Raw genomic sequence first — 27,859 nt, forward strand, 5'->3', positions numbered from 1 at the left:
TTGGTCTAATGGAAAATTGTGGTTTCCATTTTTCAACCCCTGGCAAAAATTATGGAATCACCGGCCTCGGAGGATGTTCATTCAGTTGTTTAATTTTGTAGAAAAAAAGCAGATCACAGACATGACACAAAACTAAAGTCATTTCAAACGGCAACTTTCTGGCTTTAAGAAACACTATAAGAAATCAAGAAAAAAATCTTATGGCAGTCAGTAACGGTTACTTTTTTAGACCAAGCAGAGGAAAAAAATATGGAATCACTCAATTCTGAGGAAACAATTATGGAATTACCCTGTAAACTTTCATCCTCAAAACTAACACCTGCATCAAATCAGATCTGCTCATTGACATTGACCCTATGCCATGACATTGACCCTACGTGTCTTTTTGCAAGGAATGTTTTCGCAGTTTTTGCTCTATGGCAAGATGCATTATCATCTTGAAAAATGATTTCATCATCCCCAAACATCCTTTCAATTGTCCAAAATATCAACGTAAACTTGTGCATTTATTGATGATGTAATGACAGCCATCTCCCCAGTGCCTTTACCTGACATGCAGCCCCATATCATCAATGACTGTGGAAATTTACATGTTCTCTTCAGGCAGTCATCTTTATAAATCTCATTGGAACAGCACCAAACAAAAGTTCCAGCATCATCACCTCGCCCAATGCAGATTCGAGATTCATCACTGAATATGACTTTCATCCAGTCATCCACTGTCCACAATTGCTTTTCCTTAGCCCATTGTAACCTTGTTTTTTTTCTGTTTAGGTGTTAATGATGGCTTTAGTTTAGCTTTTCTGTATGTAAATCCCATTTCCATTAGGTGGTTTCTTACACTTCGGTCACAGACGTTGACTCCAGTTTCCTCTCATTCGTTCCTCATTTGTTTTGTTGTGCATTTTCAATTTTTGAGACATATTGCTTTAAGTTTTCTGTCTTGACGCTTTGATGTCTTCCTTGGTCTACCAGTATGTTTGCCTTTAACAACCTTCTCATGTTGTTTGTATTTGGTCCAGAGTTTAGACACAGCTGACTGTGAACAACCAACATCGTTTGCAACATTGCATGATGATTTACTCTCTTTTAAGAGTTTGATAATCCTCTCCTTTGTTTCAATTGACATATCTCGTGTTGGAGCCATGATTCATGTCAGTCCACTTGGTGCAACAGCTCTCCAAGATGTGTTCACTCCTTTTTAGATGCAGACTAACGAGCAGATCTGATATGATGCAGGTGTTAGTTTTGGGGATGAAAATTTACAGGGTGATTCCATAATTTATTCCTCAGAATTGAGTGAGTCCATATTTTTTTCCTCTGCTTGGTCTACAAAAGTAACCATTACTGACTGCCACAATCTTTTTTCTTGATTTCTTATAGTGTTTCTTAAAGCCAGAAAGTTGCCATTTTAAATGACTTTAGTTTTGTGTCATGTCTGTGATCTGCTTTTTTTCTACAAAATTAAACAACTGAATGAACATCCTCCGAGGCCGGTGATTCCATAATTTTTGCCAGGGGTTGTAAATCTGCTGGAATCACTTTACAAAATCCTAAATATACATTGTGAGAAACTAAAAAAATTAGCTGTAACAAATTACATTAATTTTTTTAAGTTGATCCAAAGTAGCATTTTTTTCAGTGTACACAAGGATATAATGTAAATCCTCTTCAGACTGTGAGGCGTGCTCCCCCAGGGGGTGCCAGAGTTCTTCAGGGGGGAAGGGTGCAAAAAAAAAACCCCAAAAAAACTGTAATGCCGCATTCACAACAGATGCCACGCGAGTGATGGCGGCGACAGGCTGCCATGTAATCCCTATGGAAGGACACGTTGTGGTGCCACAAAAGTCCAAGCCATGCAATGCGACACGATGGACGCGAATGAAGCGATTTTGAGCGATTGGCACGATATCACGCTGTATCGCGTCACGTCGCCCTCTTCCCCAAGTTGAAAAATCTGAACTTTTTTGTCTTGTCACGCCGCGATGACCAATCAGGGACTGGATATGTAGTGACGTGGAGATGTCTGGAGTTATACTTGATGTGGACATGTCCTGTCTCTGGCAGCCAGCCTGTGAGCAGGACTTATGTTCCTTTTATCCTGTATTTCACAATTATGACAGAGTTTGAGGGGAGAGCGAGTAGCAGCACTGCAGCAGCAGCCAGTTTCTTTTTTTTTACGTGCGCGTGCGAACGAATCGTCCGTGAAGATAATTTTATTAACTATAACTACACTGATGTATAACAAATCAAATGGTGACTGGTTTATAACACAATTATGACAGAGTTGGAGGGGAGAGTGAGGAACTGCAGTGGCAGAAAGGTTTTTTTCATTCTTCACATGTGCATGCGCGAACGGGACAGGAGGTCCTCAGACTGGGTCCTGGAGAGGTGGAAGTACCGCTGAAAGTGGCCGTCATCCAGACGCAGCTCCTGCAGCAAATAATGAAACTCCCCGAATTGGGAACGTCTCATGAGGATGTTGTGAACCCAGGGACGGCGCTGCTGGCGACATTTGTCAGCTTTCCACAACAAATAGGGCAGGCACAGCAACTCACTCCATGTGATCAAGGTCTGCCATGTTGACTTGACGGTGAGCAGAATGGAAGCTCCTCCTATTTAATGACACATTGGGGTGAATTTTCGCAGCGAAAGCAGAGCGACACACCGGCCAATGGTGGCGGCCATCGCCAGGCGAGGGATGCAAATTTGGGGTGCCGCATGGTGTCTGGTGTGAACGCGGCATAAACCAACAAAAGAAGAAGGGTGAAAAAGGAAAAAGAAAATGTTGTTCGCTAACATGCCAGGAGCAAAATGGATAAATTTTTAGTGCATAAATCTACCAGTGAGAAGACAGAGTTTGGGGCAACCAAAAAAAGAAGAAAGTAGAGGCTGATCTTCGTTTGCTCCTCTCCACAGTGCATCCCCGCATCAGCCGCCTGTACGTGCTCACACTAAACAAGAGGTGAGACTATATGAGAGACTAAATATGTATAAAAGCTTAATTATTATTTATATTAAAATGTGCTAGTTATGTCAAAGACATTTAAAAACATACAGAGATGTTTAAATGTAAAAAATGATGTTTAAAATATCAGAAAAGTTAAAAATAGAAGAATAGAAAGTTTTCAAAATATGTTTAAAATGTTTGAAAAGGGTGTAAAATGTGTGAAAGAATAGAAAGTTCTTTAAAAATGTTTAAAATGTTTACAAAGTCTGTAAAATATGTAAATGCATAGACAGTTCCTTAAAAACATATAATTGAGGGTTAAACAACAAGAAGCCATGCATTACACGGTTTGAATGCACGACGCGGAGTCTAAAACACCACGACGGGCTTCACAGAGAATAAGGAGTGTTACTACAGCTTTAAGGATGGCCCAAAATGGTGCACGGTGTGCCGCGCTCTGAGCCGCCATCGAGAGGCAGAAACCACCACATCATTTCTAAACGGATCGCTGTGTGGAGCCAGGACCATCGTGTGCAATTTCTCTGGTTATCACAAGAGCTGGACATCAGCCATTTTCCGGCAGATTTCACTTGTAACAAGAGATTTTGTCATGGAAAGGCGCACGGAGGCTTCCCGCGTCACGACCAATTCGCTGATGAAGCGAGACAAAGGAACACCTCTGTTTTGGAGTGTTAAAGGACAAGTTGGGACATGCCCCGCTCTCCACAATTTCTCTTATACTCACTCGACTGTTAAGCACTGAAAGCTGAGATAGGCATGTCCCAACTTGTCCTCTAACACTTCGAAACGGAGGTGTTCCTTTGTCTCGCTTCATCAGCGAATCGGTTGTGATGCGCGAAGCCTCCGTGCGGCTTTCCATGACAAAATCTTTTGTTACAAGTGAAATCTGCCGATGAAATCTGCTGATGTCCAGCTCTTGTGATAACCAGAGAAATTGCACACGACGGTCCCGGCTCCACACAGCGATCTGTTTAGAAATGATGTGGTGGTTTCTGCCTCTCGATGGTGGCTCGGAGTGCGGCGCACCGTGCGCCATTGTGGGCTGTCCTTAAAGCTGTAGTAACACTCCTTATTCTCTGTGAAGCCTGTAAAATTTTCACGGAAAGCCAGATAAATTTTTCGAATGGTTTCCAGCTGCCTGTCTCTAACAGTTTCTGAAAAAACTCTGATGGAAAAAAAGCCCAAATCATTCCGCCATTTCCTCGCAATGAAACAACGACGAGAGGGGTGGACCAGTGCTCACTCAAAGCCTGCCCACAGGCGAATGACGCAACCGACAGGCGTGGAAAAACTCACGCATGCGCACGAAGGTTCAAGCTTGGCTGACGTAAAAACATATGAATCAAATCCATATATTTTTTGCATAAAATAAAAAGGTGGGATACTTTTCTCACAGACCTCGTATTTATTTAACAGAACTTGATAAAAATGCGTAAGTATTTGGGACTATTTTATACCAGTCTCAAGATATTTTGTCTCCGATGCGCTTACCGAGTCTGCGGGCTCGCGCCGCAGCGGGCCACTCACACCACCCCCCTCTCTGCTGTGTGTAGCTGTGGCAGACTCTGGCAACAGGTCCAGAAACTACACTCACTGTTTTGATGCGGCCCGCAAGGATAGAACTGTTCTCTTCTTCTTTCCTGTCTTCAATCTTGTCCAGTTCGTCCGATGTTAAATCTTTACGCCGTTGCTTTTGCTGTTCTTCTCGTTTGCTCTCCTCTTCATCCCCCAAATGTTTTATTTTGGCCAGAAATATTAAAATTCATTTGCGCGTTGCTATGGTGACGACCAGAGTGGAGTGATTATAACAAGTGACTTAACTCGCCGAACTACGTGTGCGTATACACGAAAATAATGCACGCCAGTTAGACATGGAATTCTCACTGACCATGGTATAAATACATTTAAAATGTGTTTAACATGTAAAAGAATAAAAAGAAATGCACAAAGATGTGAAATTGTATGTGTGTGTGTGTGTGTGTGTGTGTGTGTGTGTGTGTGTGTGTGTGTGTGTGTGTGTGTGTGTGTGTGTGTGTGTGTGTGTGTGTGTGTGTGTGTGTGTCGTGGGGGAGGGGAGTTATTCATTTGTTCTCTGGGGGGGGGGAGCTCACTCTCCCACACTTTGAAAACCCCTAGTGGAAATGAAACTGTTATTAATTCTGTTACTGATTAACCAATCAGATTTGTGAAAAAATGCAACTGGATTTGAATGTCAGTTTACGTTTGAAAAGTGCTTCAAAATCAGTGTATTTTAATGTATAAAACACATTTACCTGGGGGCAATTCCATAACAAATATTTTATTTTCCTTCTTGAGTCGTCTACAGGAGTTAGTGCGTGTGCACATGCATGAGCTTTTGAAATGAATGAAAGCTACCTTTGACCTCGGGTGATGCCCACACACACAGCGTGCACACAGATGTCCATGAGATGTCTTGTAAATCACTTCAGAGGTGTTATCTAGTTACAAAAATAGTCCTTTTAAATTTAGAAGTGTTTATTTCTTTCTAACTTTTACGATATGAGAAACACATAATTTATACAGAAACACAGCTGTTTCAGAGTATTTTCCGCCATGTTGGACTATTTTATTTGAGCTCACAACCAGCTGACTATATGGTGCCTGTTCAATCTGATTGGCTGCTGCCGTGAGCCTCAATGCATCCCCTGCACAAGTTGGGGGAGGATGTGATCTATGACATTGCGACCATAGACTGTACAGTTCACTGCCATAACTAGTTCAAGGCTGTCTGTTCTTTGGAAGTTTTCCCCTTTACGGGAACTATTTATTAATTTATTTCTAGACAATGTGAATTTTGATCATATTGGCAATGTCATATTATTTATTAAATGCTAATGAATAAAATCATATTGGTTCCAAAGAAAATTCTTTTTATGACTTAAATCTTTAAAAGCTTAGTGTCTGTATAATTTTAACTCTGCATGTTGGACTGAACATTTAAACTGAAGTGGCAAGAAATCCCAGGTTTAACTTTTTCACCAGCTCCACAAAATTTCAGTTAAATCATCAAAACGAGGCTCATGAGTCAGCAGAGTCTGGACTAGTAAAGACTGAATGTCAAAAGTAGTGAGGTAAACCAGTGAGTCAGCCCTGCCACTGCACAAGATTTCTTCTTTTATACTATGTGTGGGACCTCCTCTGTCTGGAAGCTAACCACAAAACAATGGACATTGTGCTGCAATGGACCATGGGAGTTTGTGGTTTTGGGGTTTGAAATGTTGTTATTGTGGTTTATGTTAGTTTAACAGTGCTGTATTGATTTATTGTGTTTTTGTAGTTCATTTGGTTTAGTCAGTTTAATTAAGTGTAATGTTGTCATTACCATGAGTGAAAAGAGTATTGCTTTTGATGTCTTTTGCCACCATCTCTTTTTGTGTGTTTGTAAAAATTAAAAGCACCTGTTTGCAGCAGAATGCAGAAAAAAAAAAAAGTTCTGCATGTGTGTGACAGCTGACATTTGCCATTTGGTATGCTTATGTATTTTGAGTCAAGGATGAATGGCGCCAAAATGGAATGTTAATAGGACTGATATTTTTGGAGAAACTACGTATATTAGCTAACGTTGCTAATTACATTCTGGACTAACATGGCATTCTAGCAGGGGGCAGTGAATCATTTTTATATTAAAAGCATGAGTGTGTGCATGCATAGTTTTATTTAATAAGTTCAACGTGAGTACATAATATAATTGTAAATATGTTAAAAATACATGGATGACACAAGAAAGTGAAAACACTTATTTCCATTGTGGTCCATTTAAAAATCAAATGATATAATAGAAATAATAATAATAATAATAATAATAATAATAATAATAATAATAATAGTGTGTATATGATAACAAGAACCAAAACAATTTATAAATACATTAAGACAGTAAATTAACATTTAAAAAATTACATAATTAACAGGAAATCAAAGGGCTGAGTTCCTCTTCTAAAAATTGGTATCTAAAAACATTTTGGACTCACATGACATTCCACCTCATTATACAAGCTTTGCTTAATTTATTACCACCTTTGAAATATGTCAGCTACCTATTTTATAAACACTGCCCAATCTAGAGCCAACGAGCAACACGCTAGTTTCGTGTGATTTTTACCTGAGCTTTATTTCTAAATACATTTTGATCTGGTTTGGTCCTGGTTTGGTTTTAGTGTTCACTGAAGTTTAGTTCTGTCCTGTTCTCTTCAGTTCTTAGTTATTATATTTATTAGGGTTTTGTTTTGTTTTTCTGTTGTCTTTTTTTTTGGCCTTGGGTAAGAATACAGGACTGGAAATGCTGAGTATGTGAGTGCGTTGGCGCCATCTTGCGAATATGGAAAACGAGGTTCCCATACAAGGAGCATTTTAATTTTATTATTATTATTATTGTTATTATATATAAAAATCAAAATATATCTTCACTGCCATCATTGTACCATTCATTGTAGCTTTAAATAAAATATTTACGTTTCTGAAAGGGAAACATACACAAACAAAACACGCACACACACACACACACACACACACACACACACACACACACACACACACACACACACACACACACACACACACACACACACACACACACACACACACACACACACACACACACACACAGAGTTGAATTCTTTAAAGCCGTAACTATGCTCAGGCTTTGGCAAGGTGTGCGCTGTTTTCATTTCTTTCATATGTGAAGGCAAATTTTATTTCATTTTTGAACCACAATTTCAAAGGTATACAAGTGAAGTAAATGTAAATTTGATATAAAAGTGTAAACTTTTTTATTAAACTATTTATTCAAATTGTAATTTCAATTTCAATTTATTTTCATTTATATAGCACCAAATCACAAGAAGGTTGCCTCAAGGCGCTTCACACAAGTAAGGTCAAACCTTACCAACCCCAAAAGTGGTAAGGAAAAACTCCCTCTGAGGAAGAAACCTCAAGCAGACAAGACTCAAAGGGGTGAACCTCTGCTTGGGCCATGCTACAGACAAAACAATTCACAAAACGAACATATAGGAAATGTTGCTGGTGCACAGGATGGTTTCTGGAACAGATACCACACCCATCTCTGGATGGAGCCGCACCACAAACAGAGAGAAAAGAAAAAAGCAGAATCAAGCATCAGAAAGACAACAAATATAGTGTAAGTTGTCAGCATTAAGCAACAAGAAAAACAGATGAAATACTAAGGTGATCTCCAGCCACTAGCCCTAAGCTTCACTAAAAGACCCAGAATTGGCACGTTCTGTTTCCTAATGAAATGAATTTAAAAGAGTAAAAAGCATAGAAACATACTATACCAGTATCCTAGCCATACAAAAGGGAGAATAAGTGCGTCTTAATTCTGGATTTGAAAGTCTCTATAGAATCTGGCTTTTTTGATGCAGGGAGATTATTCCACAGACCAGGGGCACAATAAGAGAAAGCTCTGTGACCTACAGACTTTTTATTTACCCAAGGGACACAAAGTAGTCCTGCACCCTGAGAACACAAAGCCCAGGCCGGTACGTAGGGTTTAATTAGGTCAGCTAGGTACACAGGTGCCAGTCTGTGAACAATTTTAGAGGCTAGTAGCAGAACCTTAAAATCTGATTTCACTGGGACAGGGAGCCAGTGAAGAGACGCCAAAATGGTTGTACTGTGGTCAAACTTTTTGCTTCTTGTCAAAAGTCAGGCAACAGCATTTTGAACCAATTGGAGATCCCTAATGCTGGACTGCAGTAAACCAGAAAATAAAATATTGCAGACGTCCCATCTAGAAGAGACAAACGCATGAATCAGGGTCTTAGCATCAGCCATAGACTGGATGGAACAAATCTGCGCTGCATTTCGCAGGTGGAAGAAAGCAGTCCCCATAATATCTGTAATATGGAGGCCAAAGGACAATGTAGGATCAAAAATGACCCCAAGGTTCCTCACTTTGTCAGTGTGATGTATGACACACAAGCCTAAGCTAAGTGTTAACTGGTCAAATTGATGCCAATCTCTCATTGGACCAAGAACCATCATTTCAGTCTTTTCAGAATTTAAAAGTAGGAAGTTGCTCGACATCCAGCTTCTTACGGATGCAGGGCAATCTTATAAGGATTTTATGTGGATGAGATTACCAGCAGTTATCGGCATGTATATCTGAGTATCATCAGCATAGCAATGAAAGGTAATCCCAAAATGCTGCAATATGTGCCCAAGGAGTGCTATATAAAGGGAGAAAGGCAGAGGACCTAAGACGGACCCCTGTGGAACCCCAAATTTCATGTCATTAATGTTACAGGTAGTGTTATTGTACAAAACAGTGAGAACGACTGGTCAGGCATGACATCAACCAAGCAAGGGCACTCCCAATAATCCCAAAATGATTCTCCATCTTATCGAGTAGAATATGATGATCCACGGTATCAAATGCAGCACTAAGATCTAACAGCACAAGAACCATAGTGGTGTGTGAATCCATTACAAGCAGAAGATTATTCACCACTTTAGTGAGAGCCGTCTCTGTGGAATGATATTTTCTAAAAGCAGACTGCAGTGGCTCAAAAAGATTATTCTCGGTAAGGTGGTCCACAAGCTGCCGTGAAACCATTTTTCCAGAATTTTAGAGAGAAATGATAGATTTGATATTGGTCTATAGTTTTTCAATATACTAGGGTCAAGATTAGATTTCTTAAGTAAAGGTTTAATCACAGCAGATTTGAAACATTTAGGAACAGATCCAGAAGTTAATGAGAGATTAATCATTTCCAGCACAGTGTAAAGGTTTGTTTCATGAATCACGATAATAAGCTGTACATGGATAAAGTAGTTTTTGTGTGTGTGTGTGTGTGTGTGTGTGTGTGTGTGTGTGTGTGTGTGTGTGTGTGTGTGTGTGTGTGTGTGTGTGTGTGTGTGTGTAAGCAGAGTTGATGCAATGCACCTCTCCAATAATGAGATTAGACAAAGTCTAAACTGTAGATAGACAAACAGTTTTAAACCAATTTTTAATCACTGTGATGATTCATACAATCAGGATTTTATGAAGCATATTTTTTAAAATCACAAACTGAACTTAGGTTTTAAAAATATATGTGAGTTTAGTCAGACTGTCTCCACATGACTGTTGGGAAAAAAAAAAACAGAACGTCGTCTCGCTGCTTCAGCAGTCTGTTCACTTTTTCGCTGGTCCCATGATGCTGCGAGACGTTAAAAAACAGAAACAAATCAGCATATCAGCAGTTTCACACTAACAGCAGTAAGTCATTGTACGTACGTCATCTCTATTTCTGGAGCTTTCCACTTTCTACTTACCTCACAATCTTTTCCTCCACAATTTAGTTTGTTTTGCCACCGACTCTTTCAAATTTTAGCTTCTCCGTCATGACGCGTTGCTTCTGAGTGCTGTGATAGATCCCGTAACCAAAGTAAATGACCAAAGCTGCAGAGGGAAGCGGACGATCATTTCAGTTAATTCACTAAAGAGCCATTGTACCCTGAACTTCCAAAGCCAAAGGTCTGGTGGCTACCAACGCCAGCGCTGCTTCATCATCACTTGCTACATAGTGCGATAAACTCGGACTTCATAGTCACCACCAGACCTAGGCTTTCTAAATGAAAGAAAATGTTGTAGAAGTTAATTACAAGCTATGTGTAACTTCATAACCACACATATGGAGAGAGGGGGGGTGGGGGGTGAGTGGGGGCAAGAAGTGGCAACTTTGGCTACATTCATACAAAATCCTTCCCACAGGGTTTTGTGGAGGCATGATCATTTTATTCTACTTTTAGAAATCAGGTAAGGCTATTTTAACAGAGGTTAAGCTAATTTTAGGCCATGTCAACAAATTTGTACGATGAGTATCAGGTGGTCATTTACTCAGGGCCGTTTTAAGGCATCGGGGGGCACCAAGCAGAATGGACTTGGAGGCCCCCCTACGCCTCATCACCCTACCCTGTCTGCCCAAAGCCCACACAAAATACAACACAGACACACCGTTTAAGGTCATACTTTATGTCAATAAAATATTTCTTTGGCAATAAAATATTTATTTGCAAAAACCCCACAACCATCCCATAATAACCAACAAATAAAGAGAGTGGACATTGTGTCGTAACTACAAAATCCAAAATACTTCAAAAAATGTGCACAGTAACTAAATCATACATACTTTAAAAATGTTATTAAAAATAAGGTATTAACAAAAGTAATATTTAAATGTGAACAGGTATAAGTTGTTAAGGGGTTAGGAGATATCATAGATATTATGTTTGTATGTCGAGTCCTTGGATGTTATGCTCATAAGAGTCCAGCAGAGGGGGATGTGAGACCAAGGAAGTTGAGCGTGGTTCAGTTGATTACTTTTTGGGAAACTCAGTTCAGAAGTGGACAATTATTTTTGAAGATGCAACACTGTTAATATATCACAGCCAGGCAGGTAGCATAAACATAACATAAACATTATATTTTGTTGACATGTAGGCCTAATTTATCCTATTTATCAATGTAAATGGTCGCTTACCGCTGTCCTGTTTTTTATTCTTACCTTTCCTTTCTCTTCTTTCTTTTCTGGCTTCCTGACAGATAACTTCATAATTGCTGAAGTCTTGCATTTTGCTGGTATCATGTCCTGTACTAGTCGACTGCTTGATGGGTACTAGTCCTGTATGAACTAGTACCCATCGAGATGAGCTCCACTGCACAACTGCGCTCACCTCACCCGTCAAGTTGAGCTACCTCACTTGGCTGGTTACTGTGGGAGGGGCCACCTTGAGGGAGATCATTTTGATAACCATGTTGCTGCACTTTCCTGCATTGACTGTTACAGAATGTAAAGGGGCGCTCACACAGTTTGTTGTTGCATAAAATTTATAACCAGTCGTCTGGGGCCCCAGGCCAGGTTGGGGCCCAAGGCATTGACTGGTGTGCTTGCCTTGTTGCAACAGGCCTGCATTTACTGTCTTGCTAATTGCTATGTTGAGTTGTTGCTTCCCGTGGTACAGTTCATGTCTGTAGAGTTGTACCAGCTTAATATGGTTTACGAGCTGCTCTTTCTTTGATAGTTATTTGGCTTCTGAGGTTTTTAACTTTCTTTGAAACATTTGCTAACACGTTAATAAATGTTCTACCCAGTGATGTTTCTGATCATTCTGGCACCTTAGGCATGATCCATCGATCTGTCTGTCTGTCTGTCCATCCAGCTTTTTTGATGTGGAGGGGTATTCGACATACCCCTTCAGCTGGTACCCTAGGTGACCTCCTAGGTTGCCTATGCCTAGAAACACCATTGACTGTTCCTTAAATATATGCTGCTTTAAAACAACTCTGAAAATGTGTATCCATCATTTGGAATTCAAACAGTGAATAACTTTAGTAACACCATTATACGTATATACAGACAACTCTGTGATCTTACCCACTAACATCCAGAGGGTGTATAGTAGCCATGTGTTTCTGTCAAACTGGACGGTCAGGTGGACATTGATAAACACACTCAGTAAAGGCAAAACGGGGACAAAAGGCACCTGTGACCAGAGAAAAGCAGGGATGTGGAAAACTTTTCTATATGGATTTTTGTGTTTTTTAACACATGACAAAAGGAAGGTGTCTGAATGATGAAATAAGAATCTTCTCACCATGAACGATGCCTTGATGTCATTTTGCGGCTGTCTCCACATAAAGAAAACAGTGAGCACCAGGGAGACGACCACAACCGAAAGGCAAAACACACTCCAACCGTCGGCACGGGACAGAGCGTCTGAGGCTTGGGTCAGCGTGACAGACAGTGCGAAAATGCAGATCACTACAGACATGGAGAGGCAGGGGTACGTGAGGAAGAAATAGTGCTGCAGTCTTAAAAAAAATAATACTATACTGACTCAGCTTATACTATGATAATGATTTGCATGAATCTTTTGAAGTAATTTCAACTCAGCCATTACTGAGTAAATGCTATGAGATTTGTTATAGTAAGACTAATGCTAGTTTAGCAAAGTATTTATTTAAGTACCTTAGAGAGTAGCTTACAAGATTAATGAAGTCAAACTAACTTAATTAAAAGGTTTTGGTGTTTAGTAGCCAAATTATTTCATTTAAATGATTCTAACTTCTTTCATTTACATCCATTCATCTTAGAAATGTGCGTGTTACCTTTTTTTTTTTTTTTAATTGGTAACTTATTGTACTTAAATCAGACACATAGCAATTCCAGATAAACTGTTCATTTTAAAACTGTAGTCAACCTGTGTCCAGCACCTTTTTAATAAAAGTGAAACATTAAAAAAATTACACTAATTTGTTACATAATACGTAAATGTGCTTGTTTTTCCTCAAATTAAGTATAATCAAAGTATACTATATACTTAGTCAGTGTTTCCACAGTTACTTTGAAAAGTTACTTTAGTAGTTACTTTATACAGTTACTTCAATAGCAGCTGTGGAAAACTTGTTGGCAGCTGCTGAATGTAACTAATAAAGTAACTAGTAATCTAACTTGGTTATTTTTAAGATTGAGTACTCAGAAAAGTAACTGTTAGTTACTTTGTTGATAAAGTAACTTTTCAAAGTAACTGGGGCAACACTGCTTATAGTGTACTTTATATTGGTAAGTTCAACAAAGTAGAACTTGGGATTTGTTACACCTAAATGTAACTATAATTCTACCAATCTCTAGCTCATACATACCACAGATAACAGTCAAGACTGTAACAGTTGTTGAGGTGAAAGAAGTAGGAGACGGAGGAAGCTTCAGGCAGCCAAACTTGTATTTTAGTTCTCTGGCATGGCGGCCTGGGTCTTTGTTTTCTGCTGGAACCACCTGGTACCTTCAGGGGCCAAACAAAAAAAAAAGAAGAAAAAAGAACGCTCATTAGAATACACAATAAATGGATCAACAGGGTTCTGTAGGCGAAATAAAGAAATGTACCTCAGTATTAGAATGCTTATGGCCACAAGTGTGTAAGCAAACAGAGTTCCTATGGACATCAAATCCACCAAGGCTGCCAGATCAAACAGCAGAGCCATGACGGCTAAAGATAAAAACAAACAAACAAAACGGGGAAGACGGTGAAAATTTTGGTTTTGAGACATCACAACATGTTACATACAAAATGGACAATGGTGGGTTTTAAATTCATGAGGAAGACTTTTGCCTTTTCTAGAGCTGAATGAGCAGAGCAATGACTCTAAAAGGACAACACACATCTGAGCTTTTACAGATTCTTAGATTTCTTCTTTCTTATTCATGAGAATACATACAAAATAGGCTACATTTAAAAAAAAAAGTAAAATGATTCTCTTCTATCTCATGGTCAGAACAAATCTCTACATCGTGATCAATATTAAAAGTGCGTACACCCCTTAATATAATACAACTAAATAATCGTGTCATTTCAGTGATAACCAAGGATACTCAGAACAGATAGAGTACCAAAGACATTGCCTTTGGTCACTGGTTATCATCCCACAACTACTTGTACATAGTGAGACAGGAAGCACTAGTACCCTAAAAACCCGGCCCTTCAGTCTCCTGCATAGGTATTGTATCACCAAACACCTCTATCCAGTGACCTCACAGCCGCATAAGGTGTCTTTCAATCTCAAAGTCCAAGTACCCAGAGACATAGATGTCACTGTCAAGATATGTAAACCCCTCTTCAAGTTAGAAACCTTCATTACATACAAATGCACTTTTGATAGTTCAGGAGTCCAGGAAGTCACAGAAAGCCTGGATAATTCTTGATCCAGGACAAACATTCCAATTCCTTCTAAAGTGTTGCAATCAGGGCACCTATTGATCACAGCAATGACCTCAAAGTCAAGGTCAGTAAATGCATCCTCACCAACAAAGACACCTAAGCCCCTGCTCTCTACCCAACACTACCCAACTCTACCCAACACCCAGTCCATGAAAGCACTGAACAGTGTGGGAGCCAGACTACATCCCTGATGAACAGCAGAGGTCACTGGGGAAACAGACTATTCAACAACCCGATGTGATGTCCAACAACTTGTTGTGGATCCTACAAAGTTTTAGGATGTCACAGAGAGCAGCCTCAACACCTGAATCAATGACTTTGTGAAACTCAACACAGGCTGCAAAGAAGCGCTGCCGCTATTGGCGCTTGCGTTCAGCGAGTATTCTCAAAGGTAGTATGTAGTCTGAGATGGGCGTTCAGAATAATTCCTTCACGTACCTTTTATGGCACATCAAGCAGTGCATACAAATGTATAGTTATTGTAATACAGGAGAGCACCCTTTCCTTTCCAGAGTTAGATGAAAAGTCCTTCTTTGCAATCTGACAGGCATGATATCTGTTTCCCAGATCAAAAGAAAGATGGTTTGCAATTCCAGGAGAATAGCATTTCCACTGGCCTGAGGAGTCCAGCTTCAACACTGAAGATCCACAAATTAGCTCATGTAAAGGTAATGACTGATTTGTATTATAACAATGTTGTTGAAAAGTTGGAAGCTTTTTTTTTGGTTGCTTTCTCACAGCATCCACTAGATGGTGTGCAGTAGCACTACTGCCATTTTGCAGTGAAGATGCCTTAAGAACGACACTGGACCTGCACAGAACCTACAGAAAGCATAACCAGGAAAGAGAATTCCAAGTATTATATAAACGAAAATGATATAGATTATGTACAATGCAAAAGCTGCATGAATTCCCAGTTTCCATCAAAAAAACATTTCAAACTCATTTTTTATTCAAACAGGTAAGTAGAACATTCCACCTTCCATGCTCCAAATAGGCATAGCTACTCCTACCCCTTTTATACATTATCAGTCAAATCATATATGTTGTTGTTTGCCTTTTGGATGCTCCCATTTGTTTAGTGGATCCGCCACAGATCCACATTGGGATTGACACAAGTTTTACACCGGATGCCCTTCCTGACACAACTCCAGTTTTAAGTGATCTTGGTCTTCTGAAGAGATCTCCCATCCAAGTACTAACCAGGGCCCACTCTGCTTAGCTTCTGAGAGTTGACGGATCAGGCTTACACAGAGCGGACCGCCTGCTATCAATCAAATCATATATAATGAGATAAAAAAATAATTTGTATGGAAACAAAACAACATTGGTCACCAGGGCACCTAACAAATCCCCTTACATTGCATCCATGTTATACTCGTATACTCCCAGTTCACCTATCATCCCAAAGTCACACTTTACTTGTTATACTACTGGGTGCCAAGACTTATTTTAGCATTGATATTTTTATTTAATTTATATCATGTTGTATACATTTATTTTTGGCATGGTTTAAAGGGGATACTTTTAGAAATTTTCAAATAGAAAAGCCAAACTTTTTATTTATTTATTTGGTATGGCATAGACATTAAAATCTGTAAAAGCCCAAGACTGTGTTGCCTTCTAGTGTGTATTCCATACCATTACGCTCAAAGGCCCAAATCTATGTCTGTTATGTTAGTTTGTCTGGAAAACAAACAAACAAGCAAACAAAAACAACTCAAAAAACAAGCATAAAAATAGGATTTATCTGTACAAAATTGTAATTCAAATTTTTTAAAGCACATTATAAATCCTGTTGCTCACAAAGGCGGCACCTAGTTCATGCTAATGCTAGCCTGTTTGCATCTTGTCATGCTATGTCTTCTTTTTCTTCTTATTCTTCTGACTACTTATTTAAAACTGGCATGCTATGAATTTAAGACTGTAGCCTAGGTTTTAATTACCAAGTAGAATACAATAGATTAAACTTTCTTTTATGATTTTTACAGGTTTCTGCTTTCATAAAATTAACAAATAAATCAGTGCGTAAAGAGATATTTATTTTAGTAATGTAGATAGGACAATTAATTTTCTGGGGGAGATACATTATTTGAAAGGTTTGATAGATTACGAGTCATCTATAGTCTAAAATGGCGGCGGCATCGTCCTGCTGCTACATGCCGATTTTGTAAAATGGAATGACCAAATAAGTTTCATTTCTTGTCAGTCTACATTCTTGGGCCATACTGAGCAACAGGAAAATAAGTGCACTGTACGGTCACACGGCCATAGCTGTGAAAGCTATTGTAGGTGTGACCGTTCGCTCCGTGGTTACTGCCATCAAAGCCTGACCCGGTTGAAATGTGAGATCCAGTCACACAGCCGTACCTGCTACGGTTCCAGATGCTAATGTAGCTACAGCAGGACTTCCCCTGGCAGTAACTCTGGTCAAAGGTTCAAAGAGAAGACCATCTCTTGCCATGGCGAACAACACACGGGGCATTGGAAACATGGCTCCCAATAGACTGAAGAGGAAAGAAAAAACAAAACAGTCAAATCAAATCAATTTTATTTATATAGCGCCAAATCACAACAAACAGTTGCCCTAAGGCGCTTTATATTGTAAGGCAAAGCCATACAATAATTACGGAAAAACCCCAACGGTCAAAACGACCACCTGTGAGCAAGCACTTGGCGACAGTGGGAAGGAAAAACTCCCTTTTAACAGGAAGAAACCTCCAGCAGAACCAGGCTCAGGGAGGGGCAGTCTTCTGCTGGGACTGGTTGGGGCTGAGGGAGAGAACCAGGAAAAAGACATGCTGTGGAGGGGAGCAGAGATCGATCACTAATGATTAAATGCAGAGTGGTGCATACAGAGCAAAAAGAGAAAGAAACACTCAGTGCATAATGGGAACCCCCCAGCAGTCTAAGTCTATAGCAGCATAACTAAGGGATGGTTCAGGGTCACCTGATCCAGCCCTAACTATAAGCTTTAGCAAAAAGGAAAGTTTAAGCCTAATCTTAAAAGTAGAGAGGGTGTCTGTCTCCCTGATCCGAATTGGGAGCTGGTTCCACAGGAGAGGAGCCTGAAAGCTGAAGGCTCTGCCTCCTATTCTACTCTCAAAAACCCTAGGAACTACAAGTAAGCCTGCAGTCTGAGAGCGAAGCGCTATATTGGGGTGATATGGTACTATGAGGTCCCTAAGATAAGATGGGAACTGATTATTCAAAACTTTATAAGTAAGAAGAAGAATTTTAAATTCTATTCTAGAATTAACAGGAAGCCAATGAAGAGAGGCCAATATGGGTGAAATATGCTCTCCTTCTAGTCCCCGTCAGTACTCTAGCTGCAGCATTTTGAATTAACTGAAGGCTTTTCAGGGAACTTTTAGGACAACCTGATAATAATGAATTACAATAGTCCAGCCTAGAAGAAATAAATGCATGAATTAGTTTTTCAGCATCACTCTGAGACAAGACCTTTCTAATTTTAGAGATATTGCGCAAATGCAAAAAAGCAGTCCTACATATTTGCTTAATATGCGCATTGAAGGACATATCCTGATCAAACATATCTCCAGGATTTCTCACAGTATTACTAGAGGTCAGGGTAATGCCATCCAGAGTAAGGATCTGGTTAGACACCATGTTTCTAAGATTTGTGGGGCCAAGTACAATAACATTAGTTTTATCTGAGTTTAAAAGCAGGAAATTAGAGGTCATCCATGTCTTTATGTCTGTAAGACAATCCTGCAGTTTAACTAATTGGTGTGTGTGCTTCATATATAGATAAAGCTGGGTATCATCTGCTTAACAATGAAAATTTAAGCAATGCTGTCTAATAATACTGCCTAAGGGAAGCATGTATAAAGTGAATAAAATTGGTCCTAGCACAGAACCTTGTGGAACTCCATAATTAACATTAGTCTGTGAAGAAGATTCCCCATTTACATGAACAAATTGTAATCTATTAGATAAATATGATTCAAACCACTGCAGCGCAGTGCCTTTAATACCTATGGCATGCTCTAATCTCTGTAATAAAATTTTATGGTCAACAGTATCAAAAGCAGCACTGAGGTCTAACAGGACAAGCACAGAGATGAGTCCACTGTCTGAGGCCATAAGAAGATCATTTGTAACCTTCACTAATGCTGTTTCTGTACTATGATGAATTCTAAAACCTGACTGAAACTCTTCAAATAGACCATTCCTCTGCAGATGATCAGTTAGCTGTTTTACAACTACCCTTTCAAGAATTTTTGAGAGAAAAGGAAGGTTGGAGATTGGCCTATAATTAGCTAAGATAGCTGGGTCAAGTTATGGCTTTTTAAGTAATTGTTTAATTACTGCCACCTCAAAAGCCTGTGGTACATAGCCAACTAATAGATTGATCATATTTAAGATCGAAGCATTAATTAATGGTAGGGCTTCCTCGAGCAGCCTGGTAGGAATGGGGTCTAATAGACATGTTGATGGTTTGGAGGAAGTAACTAATGAAAATAACTCAGACAGAACAATCTGAGAGAAAGAGTCTAACCAAATACCGGCATCACTGAAAGCAGCCAAAGATAACGATATGTCTTTGGGATGGTTATGAGTAATTTTTTCTCTAATAGTTAAAATTTTATTAGCAAAGAAAGTCATGAAGTCATTACTAGTTAAAGTTAAAGGAATACTCAGCTCAATAGAGCTCTGACTCTTTGTTAGCCTGGCTACAGTGCTGAAAAGAAACCTGGGGTTGTTCTTATTTTCTTCAATTAGTGATGAGTAGTAAGATGTCCTAGCTTTACGGAGGGCTTTTTCGTAGAGCAACAGACTTTTTCCAGGCTAAGCGAAGATCTTCTAAATTAGTGAGACGCCATTTCCTCTCCAACTTACTTGTTATCTGCTTTAAGCTGCGAGTTTGTGAGTTATACCACGGAGTCAGGCACTTCTGATTTAAGGCTCTCTTTTTCAGAGGAGCTACAGTATCCAAAGTTGTCCTCAGTGAGGATGTAAAACTACTGACGAGATAATCTATCTCACTCACAGAGTTTAGGTAGCTACTCTGCCCTGTGTTGGTATATGGCATTGGAGAACATAAAGAAGGAATCATATCCTTAAACCTAGTTACAGTGCTTTCTGAAAGACTTCTACTGTAATGAAACTTATTCCCCACTGCTGGGTAGTCCATCAGAGTAAATGTAAATGTTATTAAGAAATGATCAGACAGAAGGGAGTTTTCAGGGAATACTGTTAAGTCTTCAATTTCCATACCATAAGTCAGAACAAGATCTAAGGTATGATTAAAGTGGTGTGTGGACTCATTTACATTTTGAGCAAAGCCAATTGAGTCTAACAATAGATTAAATTATTCTCCCTCAGCCCCAACCAGTCCCAGCAGAAGACTGCCCCTCCCTGAGCCTGGTTCTGCTGGAGGTTTCTTCCTGTTAAAAGGGAGTTTTTCCTTCCCACTGTAGCCAAGTGCTTGCTCACAGGGGGTCGTTTAGACCGTTGGGGTTTTACATAATTATTGTATGGCCTTGCCTTACAATATAAAGCACCTTGGGGCAACTGTTTGTTGTGATTTGGCGCTATATAAAAAAATTGATTGATTGATTGATTGATTAAATGCAGTGTTGAGGCTGTCATTCTCAGCATCTGTGTGGATGTTAAAATTGCCCACTATAATTATCTTATCTGAGCTAAGCACTAAGTCAGACAAAAGGTCAGAAAATTCACAGAGAAACTCACAGTAACGACCAGGAGGACGATAGATAACAACAAATAAAACTGGTTTTTGGGACTTCCAATTTGGATGGACAAGACTAAGAGTCAAGCTTTCAAATGAATTAAAGCTCTGTCTGGGTTTTTGATTAATTAATAAGCTGGAGTGGAAGATTGCTGCTAATCCTCTGCCTCGGCCCGTGCTACGAGCATTCTGGCATTTAGTGTGACTCGGGGGTGTTGACTCATTTAAACTAACATATTCATCCTGCTGTAACCAGGTTTCTGTAAGGCACAATAAATCAATATGTTGATCAATTATTATATCATTTACTAACAGGGACTTAGAAGAGAGAGACCCAATGTTTAATAGACCACATTTAACTGTTTTAGTCTGTGGTGCAGTTGAAGGTGCTATATTATTTTTTCTTTTTGAATTTTTATGCTTAAATAGATTTTTGCTGGTTATTGGTGGTTTGGGAGCAGGCACCGTCTCTACGGGGATGGGGTAATGAGGGGATGGCAGGGGGAGAGAAGCTGCAGAGAAGTGTGTAAGACTACAACTCTGCTTCCTGGTCCCTGGGTAGTCACGGGTAGTCACGGTTTGGAGGATTTAATAAAATTGGCCAGATTTCTAGAAATGAGAGCTGCTCCATCCAAAGTGGGATGGATGCCGTCTCTCCTAACAAGACCAGGTTTTCCCCAGAAGCTTTGCCAATTATCTATGAAGCCCACCTCATTTTTTGGACACCACTCAGACAGCCAGCAATTCAAGGAGAACATGCGGCTAAACATGTCACTCCCGGTCCGACTGGGGAGGGGCCCAGAGAAAACTACAGAGTCCAACATTGTTTTTGCAAAGTTACACACCGATTCAGTGTTAATTGAATCTGTGTTAATGTTAACAGTACAACAGCTTTTTTCTTTTTCTTCCTTTAAAAAATGGTATTACGGAGATAAAGTATTGTTAAGAAGAAGACTGATGAAATCTCTCATGAGTTCTGGCAGACTTGAGCAGTCCTCAAAAACTGAGCAACCTTTCATGAAAACGACTGCTGATCCAGCTGCTCACCTGACTGATAACTGCTTGATAAGTCTGATGGTATTAGTGTGTTTGCAAAAATTTTATAGTATGATAACAAAGAGAAAGACAATCTTAAAAACAATGTGAAGTCTTGAGTTTGTTCCAAAGCACAGGTGGGTGGGGTGAGGAGCGTTGCTTTGGTTTCACATTGTATTTTCTTTATAGCAATATCTTGCTTTCTGGCACTATTTTATAAGCTGTGACTGGTGAAGAGTAATCCTTACCAGGGCAACCGTGACCCACCAGACTTGGAGTTAACAGCGATTTCAGTAGCAGGTAGTTAACAAAAGTCTACAACTCCCCCTGGATGGGACGGCAGTCTATCATAATTTCCGCACCAAGGACAAGGTACCCATTTACAGCTGGGTAGACTGAGACAATACTGATGAAGTGTCTTCACTGTGGACACAGGAACATGGCCTGAAGTGGACAACTGCAGTCAAACCCCAGTCTATAAATTGGTAGTTCAACTCCTGTTCCAAAGACCCGCCTGCTCTGCTTCATGATTGGTGAAACAACATGGAAAACATTATACAGTGGTCCCTCGCTATATCGCGGTTCACCTTTCGCGGTCTCGCTGTTTCACGGATTTTCTTTAGTGCAATTTTGCATGCTTCTTTTTTTTTAACTGTCATCTGTGCTTAGTTGCAGCCAAAATCTGGCAACAGGTCCAGAGACTACACTTGCTGTTTTGATGCAGAGTGCTCCAGCAGCGAAGAAAAAGCATGCGCATTGTGTTCTGCGTGTGTCTGTTTATAAGAATCTTCTCGCTCCGAAGAAAAAAAGAGCGCCAACAACTACCCATATCACTCGGAAAAAGACACCTGCCCCGAGGTGGAAAAACACGCTGTGGAGCGGCGCCACGACGAAGGCGCGATCAGAGGAATACTGGTCAGTTACTATTAAGAATTTATTATGTGTCCAACCTCGTAGGTTGATCGTTAAAATTAAATTTGTTAGTTCTAAAAGCCATCATAATTATTTATAGGAAAACGTTCTATTTTTATTTCTCAAACAAATGTTTGGGCCTGAAAACAGGTTTTGATCTTTGGTTTCATTCTAAAATACTGGACTTATTTTTCTACTAAGGTTTGAACTTTGAAAGTGTTTACACACGAGAGAAAAGTGAGAAAATGTGTGTAGTGAGGGGTTTTACAGCCTTAAAACATCTATAATAATTGTAAAAAAATAATGCTGCTACTTTGCGGAATTCACCTATCGCGGGCTATTTTTAGAACGTAACTCCCGCGATAAACGAGGGACCACTGTAGATGCAAAATTGTCTAATCCCAGGGTTGTTATAGTTGTCTTGATGTCTGTCATGAACAGTGGCTCAGATTTTGAGGGCAGGCTGCTCCCATTTCTTAAGAACTGATTTGGATATGTAAGATGTGAAATAAACACCAAAATCTTTATTGACTGATTTGTCAATGATAAAATTAAGTCATGATCACACACACTTGACTATAAAACAACTCCTCAACCATTATATTATCTGCTCAACAGGGAACCACATTGAAAAAATTGGAGATATCAGTTTGCATTACAGGGCCATAGTCGTTACTTTCAACAATAACATACTGTGACACACAGCAGAACACTTTGCCCAAACACAGAAGACCCTAACGGTATATCACATATCCACAACTAGTGTCTTGTTTCAGACCTGGCGGTAAGGGCGCAGAGCGATCCCACTGCTACAGCGTATTTGGCAGGACCCCATCTGATGTAGTCAAAAGCCACAGGCAGGGGGCTTTTTTTATTCAGAGCATAGTAGGGCATCATCAGCGTAAGAGCAGCAGACACACCGAAGTAGGCCAAGAAACAGATCAACAGTGAGACAATGATGGACAGAGGAATCATCCTTTTGGGGTTCTCCACCTCCTCACCTGAGAAGAACACAGAGGACAGCGAGCATTTACAGTATACAGCCTCCTAAAAGAAGTAATAATGTTATGAATTAATACTTTAAGACTTTGTCATTCCCTGCAACCCACATTAATAATAGTTGACCATTCCTTAAAATGTTGATATATACAGGTGAACCCCGTTAACTCACGTATGTGTAACTCCCGTTTTGGCTTTACTCACGGTTGATTTGTGGACCCTGAATATTTAGGCTACTGTATAAAGACTGCTGTATGTTTTTGGTCAACCTCATTAACTCTCTGTTTCAGATAACTGTCGGTTTGATTTTGTAGACCCCAAATTGCACGAGTTAATGAGGTTCACCTGTATAAAGAGTAAGTAATGCAAATGATCACTTTTATTTATAATTCTGTCCAGTCACAACCACAGATGTTTGTAACTCCTGCAGAGTTGACATGGGTTTCTTGGTGACTTCACTCACTAGTCTCCTTCTTGCGCTTCCTATACCAGACAGTTTTATCATACAGTACCAAACTGTTTGTTCTTAATGGACATTGTAAATGAAGTCCAAGAAGAATTCAATCACTCACTCACTCACTCATCTTCAACCGCTTACTGAAGGATTACGGCGTGCTGGAGCCTATCCCAGCAGTCATAGGCCATTAGGCAGGGACGGGGGCAGGATGCCACATATAGACAAACAAACTCATTTACATCTGCACCTATGTCAATTTAAAGTTTTCCAATCCACCTAACCTGCATATTTTAGGATGTGGGAGGAAGCCGGAGCACCCAGAGGGAATCCACGCAAACACGGGAGAACATGCAAACTCCCCACAGAAAGGCCAAAGGTGGGAATTGATCCTGTGGCCTTCTTGCTGTGAGACAACAGTGCTAACCACTAAGCCACTGTGCTGCCCCAAGACAGATTCACTCACTTGTAAATGTTTATGTATTCACCCCTGACTTGCCTAAATAAAACTGGCTGTAAAAATGATGATTCACTGTATATTCAATGCAGTCTGCCAATAACTGTGAACTATCGGACATGGATATATCCCAGTGTGCAGGGTTTGCATCAGTCCTCTGGTGCCTTTGTTTATTAGCACTTATTTAAAATTTTATACTTAAAAATCAGGCATGCTTCTTTGCACACATGCTGTTTATATTTCATCCTGTAATAATTGTATAACTATAATAAAAATAATAAACTTTCATTGTCACACACCAGTAAATTCAAAAGAATAAATGATTGTACCTGTTGTAGCAATGCAGTCAAATCCAACAAAAGCGTAGAAACATGTTGCAGCACCCGTCAGCACTCCAGTGAAACCATAAGGGAAAAATCCACCAACTCCAAACTCACTCGTCAGATTAACAGTTGAGGTCAAGTTTCTGCACCAGAGAAGCAGAGAGAACTATGGTCATTCCTATTTACAACAGGATAAACACATTACAGGCAGAAGGGAAATACAATCAGAATCAGCACACTGCAGGAGAAAGGATTTGATTGGTCATTGATATTACTTCAGGATGGCTGTTTCATTTAGTGCAGTCGCTTCACTGATCTTCCAGTTGGAGAGATCTCCCATTATGAAGCCAGAAATGATCACAAACGACAGCACCAGAATGTTGATCCCTGTGAAGATCTTGCTGAATGTAGTGGACTCTTTCACTCCAAAGGCCAGCAGACCTTCACAGGAAACATTTGTTATTTTTCTTAATAGTACAGATTTGTGTTATACCCAATGATCAATATGTCAACAATCAATAGAAAGACAGTTGTTGCAGTAGAAATGTGGCTGTATATGAAGTGTGGCCTAATGAGGGGGACCACTGTAGTGTTATCTAATGAAATTACCAGTGAAATAGCAGTTACCTGTAAGTAACATGATGAGAGAAGCAGCAAAGAAGTCTGGGTAAGGTGCCAGTCCAGGAAGGCCCATGGCTGCATGTTCTTCAAAGTATTTAGACATGTGACCCCCCATGAGGTCATCAAATGTCGCACTCCATGCCAGTGCCACACTGGATGCCCCTAAGTAGAGATGTCAACATTCCAAATTTCTAGGCCACTGAGTCTGCAGAGTATCTTGTTTTAATTAAATTCTACTTAACTGTGAAAGCCAATGTATTCACACACTACAGGGGGTGGAATAAATATTGATTACAACATTACAGCAGGCCAACTAACTTATATTCTAATCCAGTTACATTTTTCTGCAAATCTGATTGGTTAATCGTGTGAGATTTCAGACTATAAAATATCACGTGGACGGTGGCAAAATATTAAAACCGTTTCACATTTGATGTGTTACTCCACCCCCTGACCGCATTGCTGCGCATGTGTCAACAATGACGCTGTCACCTGAGGCCGACAGAAACTAGTGCGGTGACGATGATCCCGAAATGCGTGGATTTAACTGGATTGATTGATGGATTTAACTCCATGCAGCTGACGAGATGGAGAAATCTGTGGGTCTGCTCACAGAATTTCCAGTTTGGCATGAAGACGCTGTTGCGATGGTAAGCTTTGACAAACCGATCACACCCTTTCACAACGATTTGCAGACTGAATTACTTACAGAAAAATAAACCATGCAAATGATGGAATTAGATTAGAATGGGAATAACCCTGTTGTGTCTGATGATTTGCGAACGTTCATGCTGGATTTTACGGTCGCAAATTGAATTTAAGTCAAAGCCGGTAAAGTGGATATTTCCATAATCCAGCATGAATGTCAGCAAACTATCAGACACAACAGGGTTATTCCCTAATTTCAGTCTTGTTGGTTACAACACTGATGCTTTAATTCACTCCTATGGTGAATATATCCATTACATCTTGTTAAAAATATAGCCAAAAATGTCTATGACGACCCGCACCTGACATTTCTCTGCTCATGTCCACCAAACCTACACCATCACCTGGTCACACAACTACAAGGAGAAACACACTGAAATACTTTGGTGAAAATAAAATAAATATACATTTAGCAGAGTACAGTATTCAAAATGTACATTAACAAACTTAAAATATTATTATAACATGTCGAAACATATAATAGCACATTACAGAATAAGAATATATGCTTAAGTGACTATTGCAAGTTTTGATTAAACCATTTTGTTGTGTATTAAGCTCTGAAAGTAATCCTTAAAACCTGCTATTAAAAATGTTGTAATAAACCGCAAATAATAATGCATGAAACAAACCCTGTGCTTACCGATGACATAGGAGATCAACAGATTCCACCCAGTGATGTAAGCCAGCAGCTCTCCAACAGTCACGTAGCTGTATAGATAAGCCGAGCCGGTCTGGGGAATCCGGGCCCCAAACTCTGCATAGCACAGCCCGGCGAATACAGAGGCCAGGGCGGCAATGAAGAAGGAGAAGATGATGCTGGGTCCTGCAGCATCTCTGGCCACTTCTCCAGAGAGCACGTAAACTCCGGCCCCTAAAGTGCTACCTACGCCCAGGGCCAGCAGGTCCACAATGGTAAGGCATCGGTTAAACGTGGACTGCTCACCCTCAGGTTCCAAGGGCTTTCTACGAGACACACTTGCCAAAAGTGACTTCACAGGACTGCACGACATTCTTTCAGAGTTTTCACGGAAATAACAGACGAGGCAATTACAGCAAATGGCAAGAGGGAGTGAAATTAAATGCTATGGACAGGGGAAGTGAGAGTGAGGGGACGAGACACCAAGAGGACCACTGCAGTGCAAACATGTCACCCAATTATTGTCAGATCCTCCGCAATGTCTACAACTTTCTGTTGAAGTCTGTATCATCATCCAAATGTGTTTTTAATTTGCTAATGTTCCCCAATCAGCAAAATTTTGAACGTTCATGTGCACTCAGAGAGTTCACACCTCCACCAATGCAGAAATGTGGTCACAATTGTGACATTTTTTGCAACACACACTGTAAGTACACACTGAGCTGAGGGCTTTATTATAGATTTACTTTTACCAAATTCCAAACCAACACATTGTGGATCTCATGGAACAGTTTATATTCAGTATACCAAACTACCAGCTCTGGATCTGTCCTGGATCGTGTTAACTTTGGTGTGTGTGCGTGTGCATGTGTGTGTAGATGCTGAACATTTGTGATGTCATGTTTACTTTCCTTCTATGATGTCATAAGGCAATAAAGTTAGGTTTTTCATTTGATCTTTGTCACAAAATTAATAAAAATGATTAAATTAAAAATTTTGAGTTGAGTTGACTCACCACTGAAATAACTTACAGCATTATCTTATTATATAATAGCGAAGTGGCCTCTGTGTACATGTACGTAACTTTGATCACGGAGAAACTGGGGAGAGCTGACATTTGCCATTTCGCCGCGAAAACGGAAAGTTAATAGAACTAATATTTTTGAAAAAATTAGGGATATTAGGTAACAACAGTGAAGAATGGATATTGATATCACCAATAACCAGTCCCTGGTAACCAGACAAGCTCTGAACAAAGGAAATATGTCAACCTTGCCAGTTGTA

General features: G+C 39.9%; 1 protein-coding gene across 2 annotated transcripts; it reads right to left on the minus strand.

Annotated features, from left to right (window-relative positions):
* Positions 1 to 10,012: 10,012 nt before the first annotated feature.
* On the minus strand, positions 10,013 to 26,993 carry LOC117520359 (cationic amino acid transporter 2-like). Of its 2 annotated transcripts, XM_034181687.1 has the most exons (12): positions 26,579 to 26,991; positions 25,234 to 25,389; positions 24,882 to 25,047; positions 24,613 to 24,749; positions 23,152 to 23,374; positions 17,081 to 17,217; positions 13,879 to 13,981; positions 13,638 to 13,777; positions 12,590 to 12,756; positions 12,370 to 12,478; positions 10,268 to 10,394; positions 10,013 to 10,162 (listed from the first exon to the last, which is right to left on the minus strand). In XM_034181687.1, the coding sequence occupies exons 1-11, from the start codon at positions 26,946 to 26,948 to the stop codon at positions 10,291 to 10,293; spliced, it is 1,812 nt and encodes a 603-aa protein (XP_034037578.1). In that variant the 5' UTR covers positions 26,949 to 26,991; the 3' UTR covers positions 10,013 to 10,162; positions 10,268 to 10,290. The 2 variants fall into 2 exon arrangements, with proteins under 2 accessions (XP_034037578.1, XP_034037579.1); XM_034181688.1 differs by lacking the exon at positions 10,013 to 10,162 and having other exon boundaries at positions 10,280 to 10,407; positions 12,280 to 12,478; positions 26,579 to 26,993.
* Positions 26,994 to 27,859: the final 866 nt, after the last annotated feature.

Source organism: Thalassophryne amazonica, chromosome 11 (assembly GCF_902500255.1).
Source record: "Thalassophryne amazonica chromosome 11, fThaAma1.1, whole genome shotgun sequence".
Classification (NCBI taxonomy): domain Eukaryota; kingdom Metazoa; phylum Chordata; class Actinopteri; order Batrachoidiformes; family Batrachoididae; genus Thalassophryne; species Thalassophryne amazonica.

What these genes read in the sequence shown, in the direction of transcription:
- LOC117520359 (XM_034181687.1), bottom strand. Translation starts at nt 26,948, where the DNA reads ATGTCGTGCAGTCCTGTGAAGTCACTTTTGGCAAGTGTGTCTCGTAGA. An exon ending in TGACTGCATTGCTACAACAG is followed by an intron (nt 23,375 to 24,612) that starts GTACAATCATTT and finishes TGTTCTTCTCAG; the next exon opens with GTGAGGAGGTGGAGAACCCC. An exon ending in AGTCTTGACTGTTATCTGTG is followed by an intron (nt 12,757 to 13,637) that starts GTATGTATGAGC and finishes CCATGTCTGTAG; the next exon opens with TGATCTGCATTTTCGCACTG.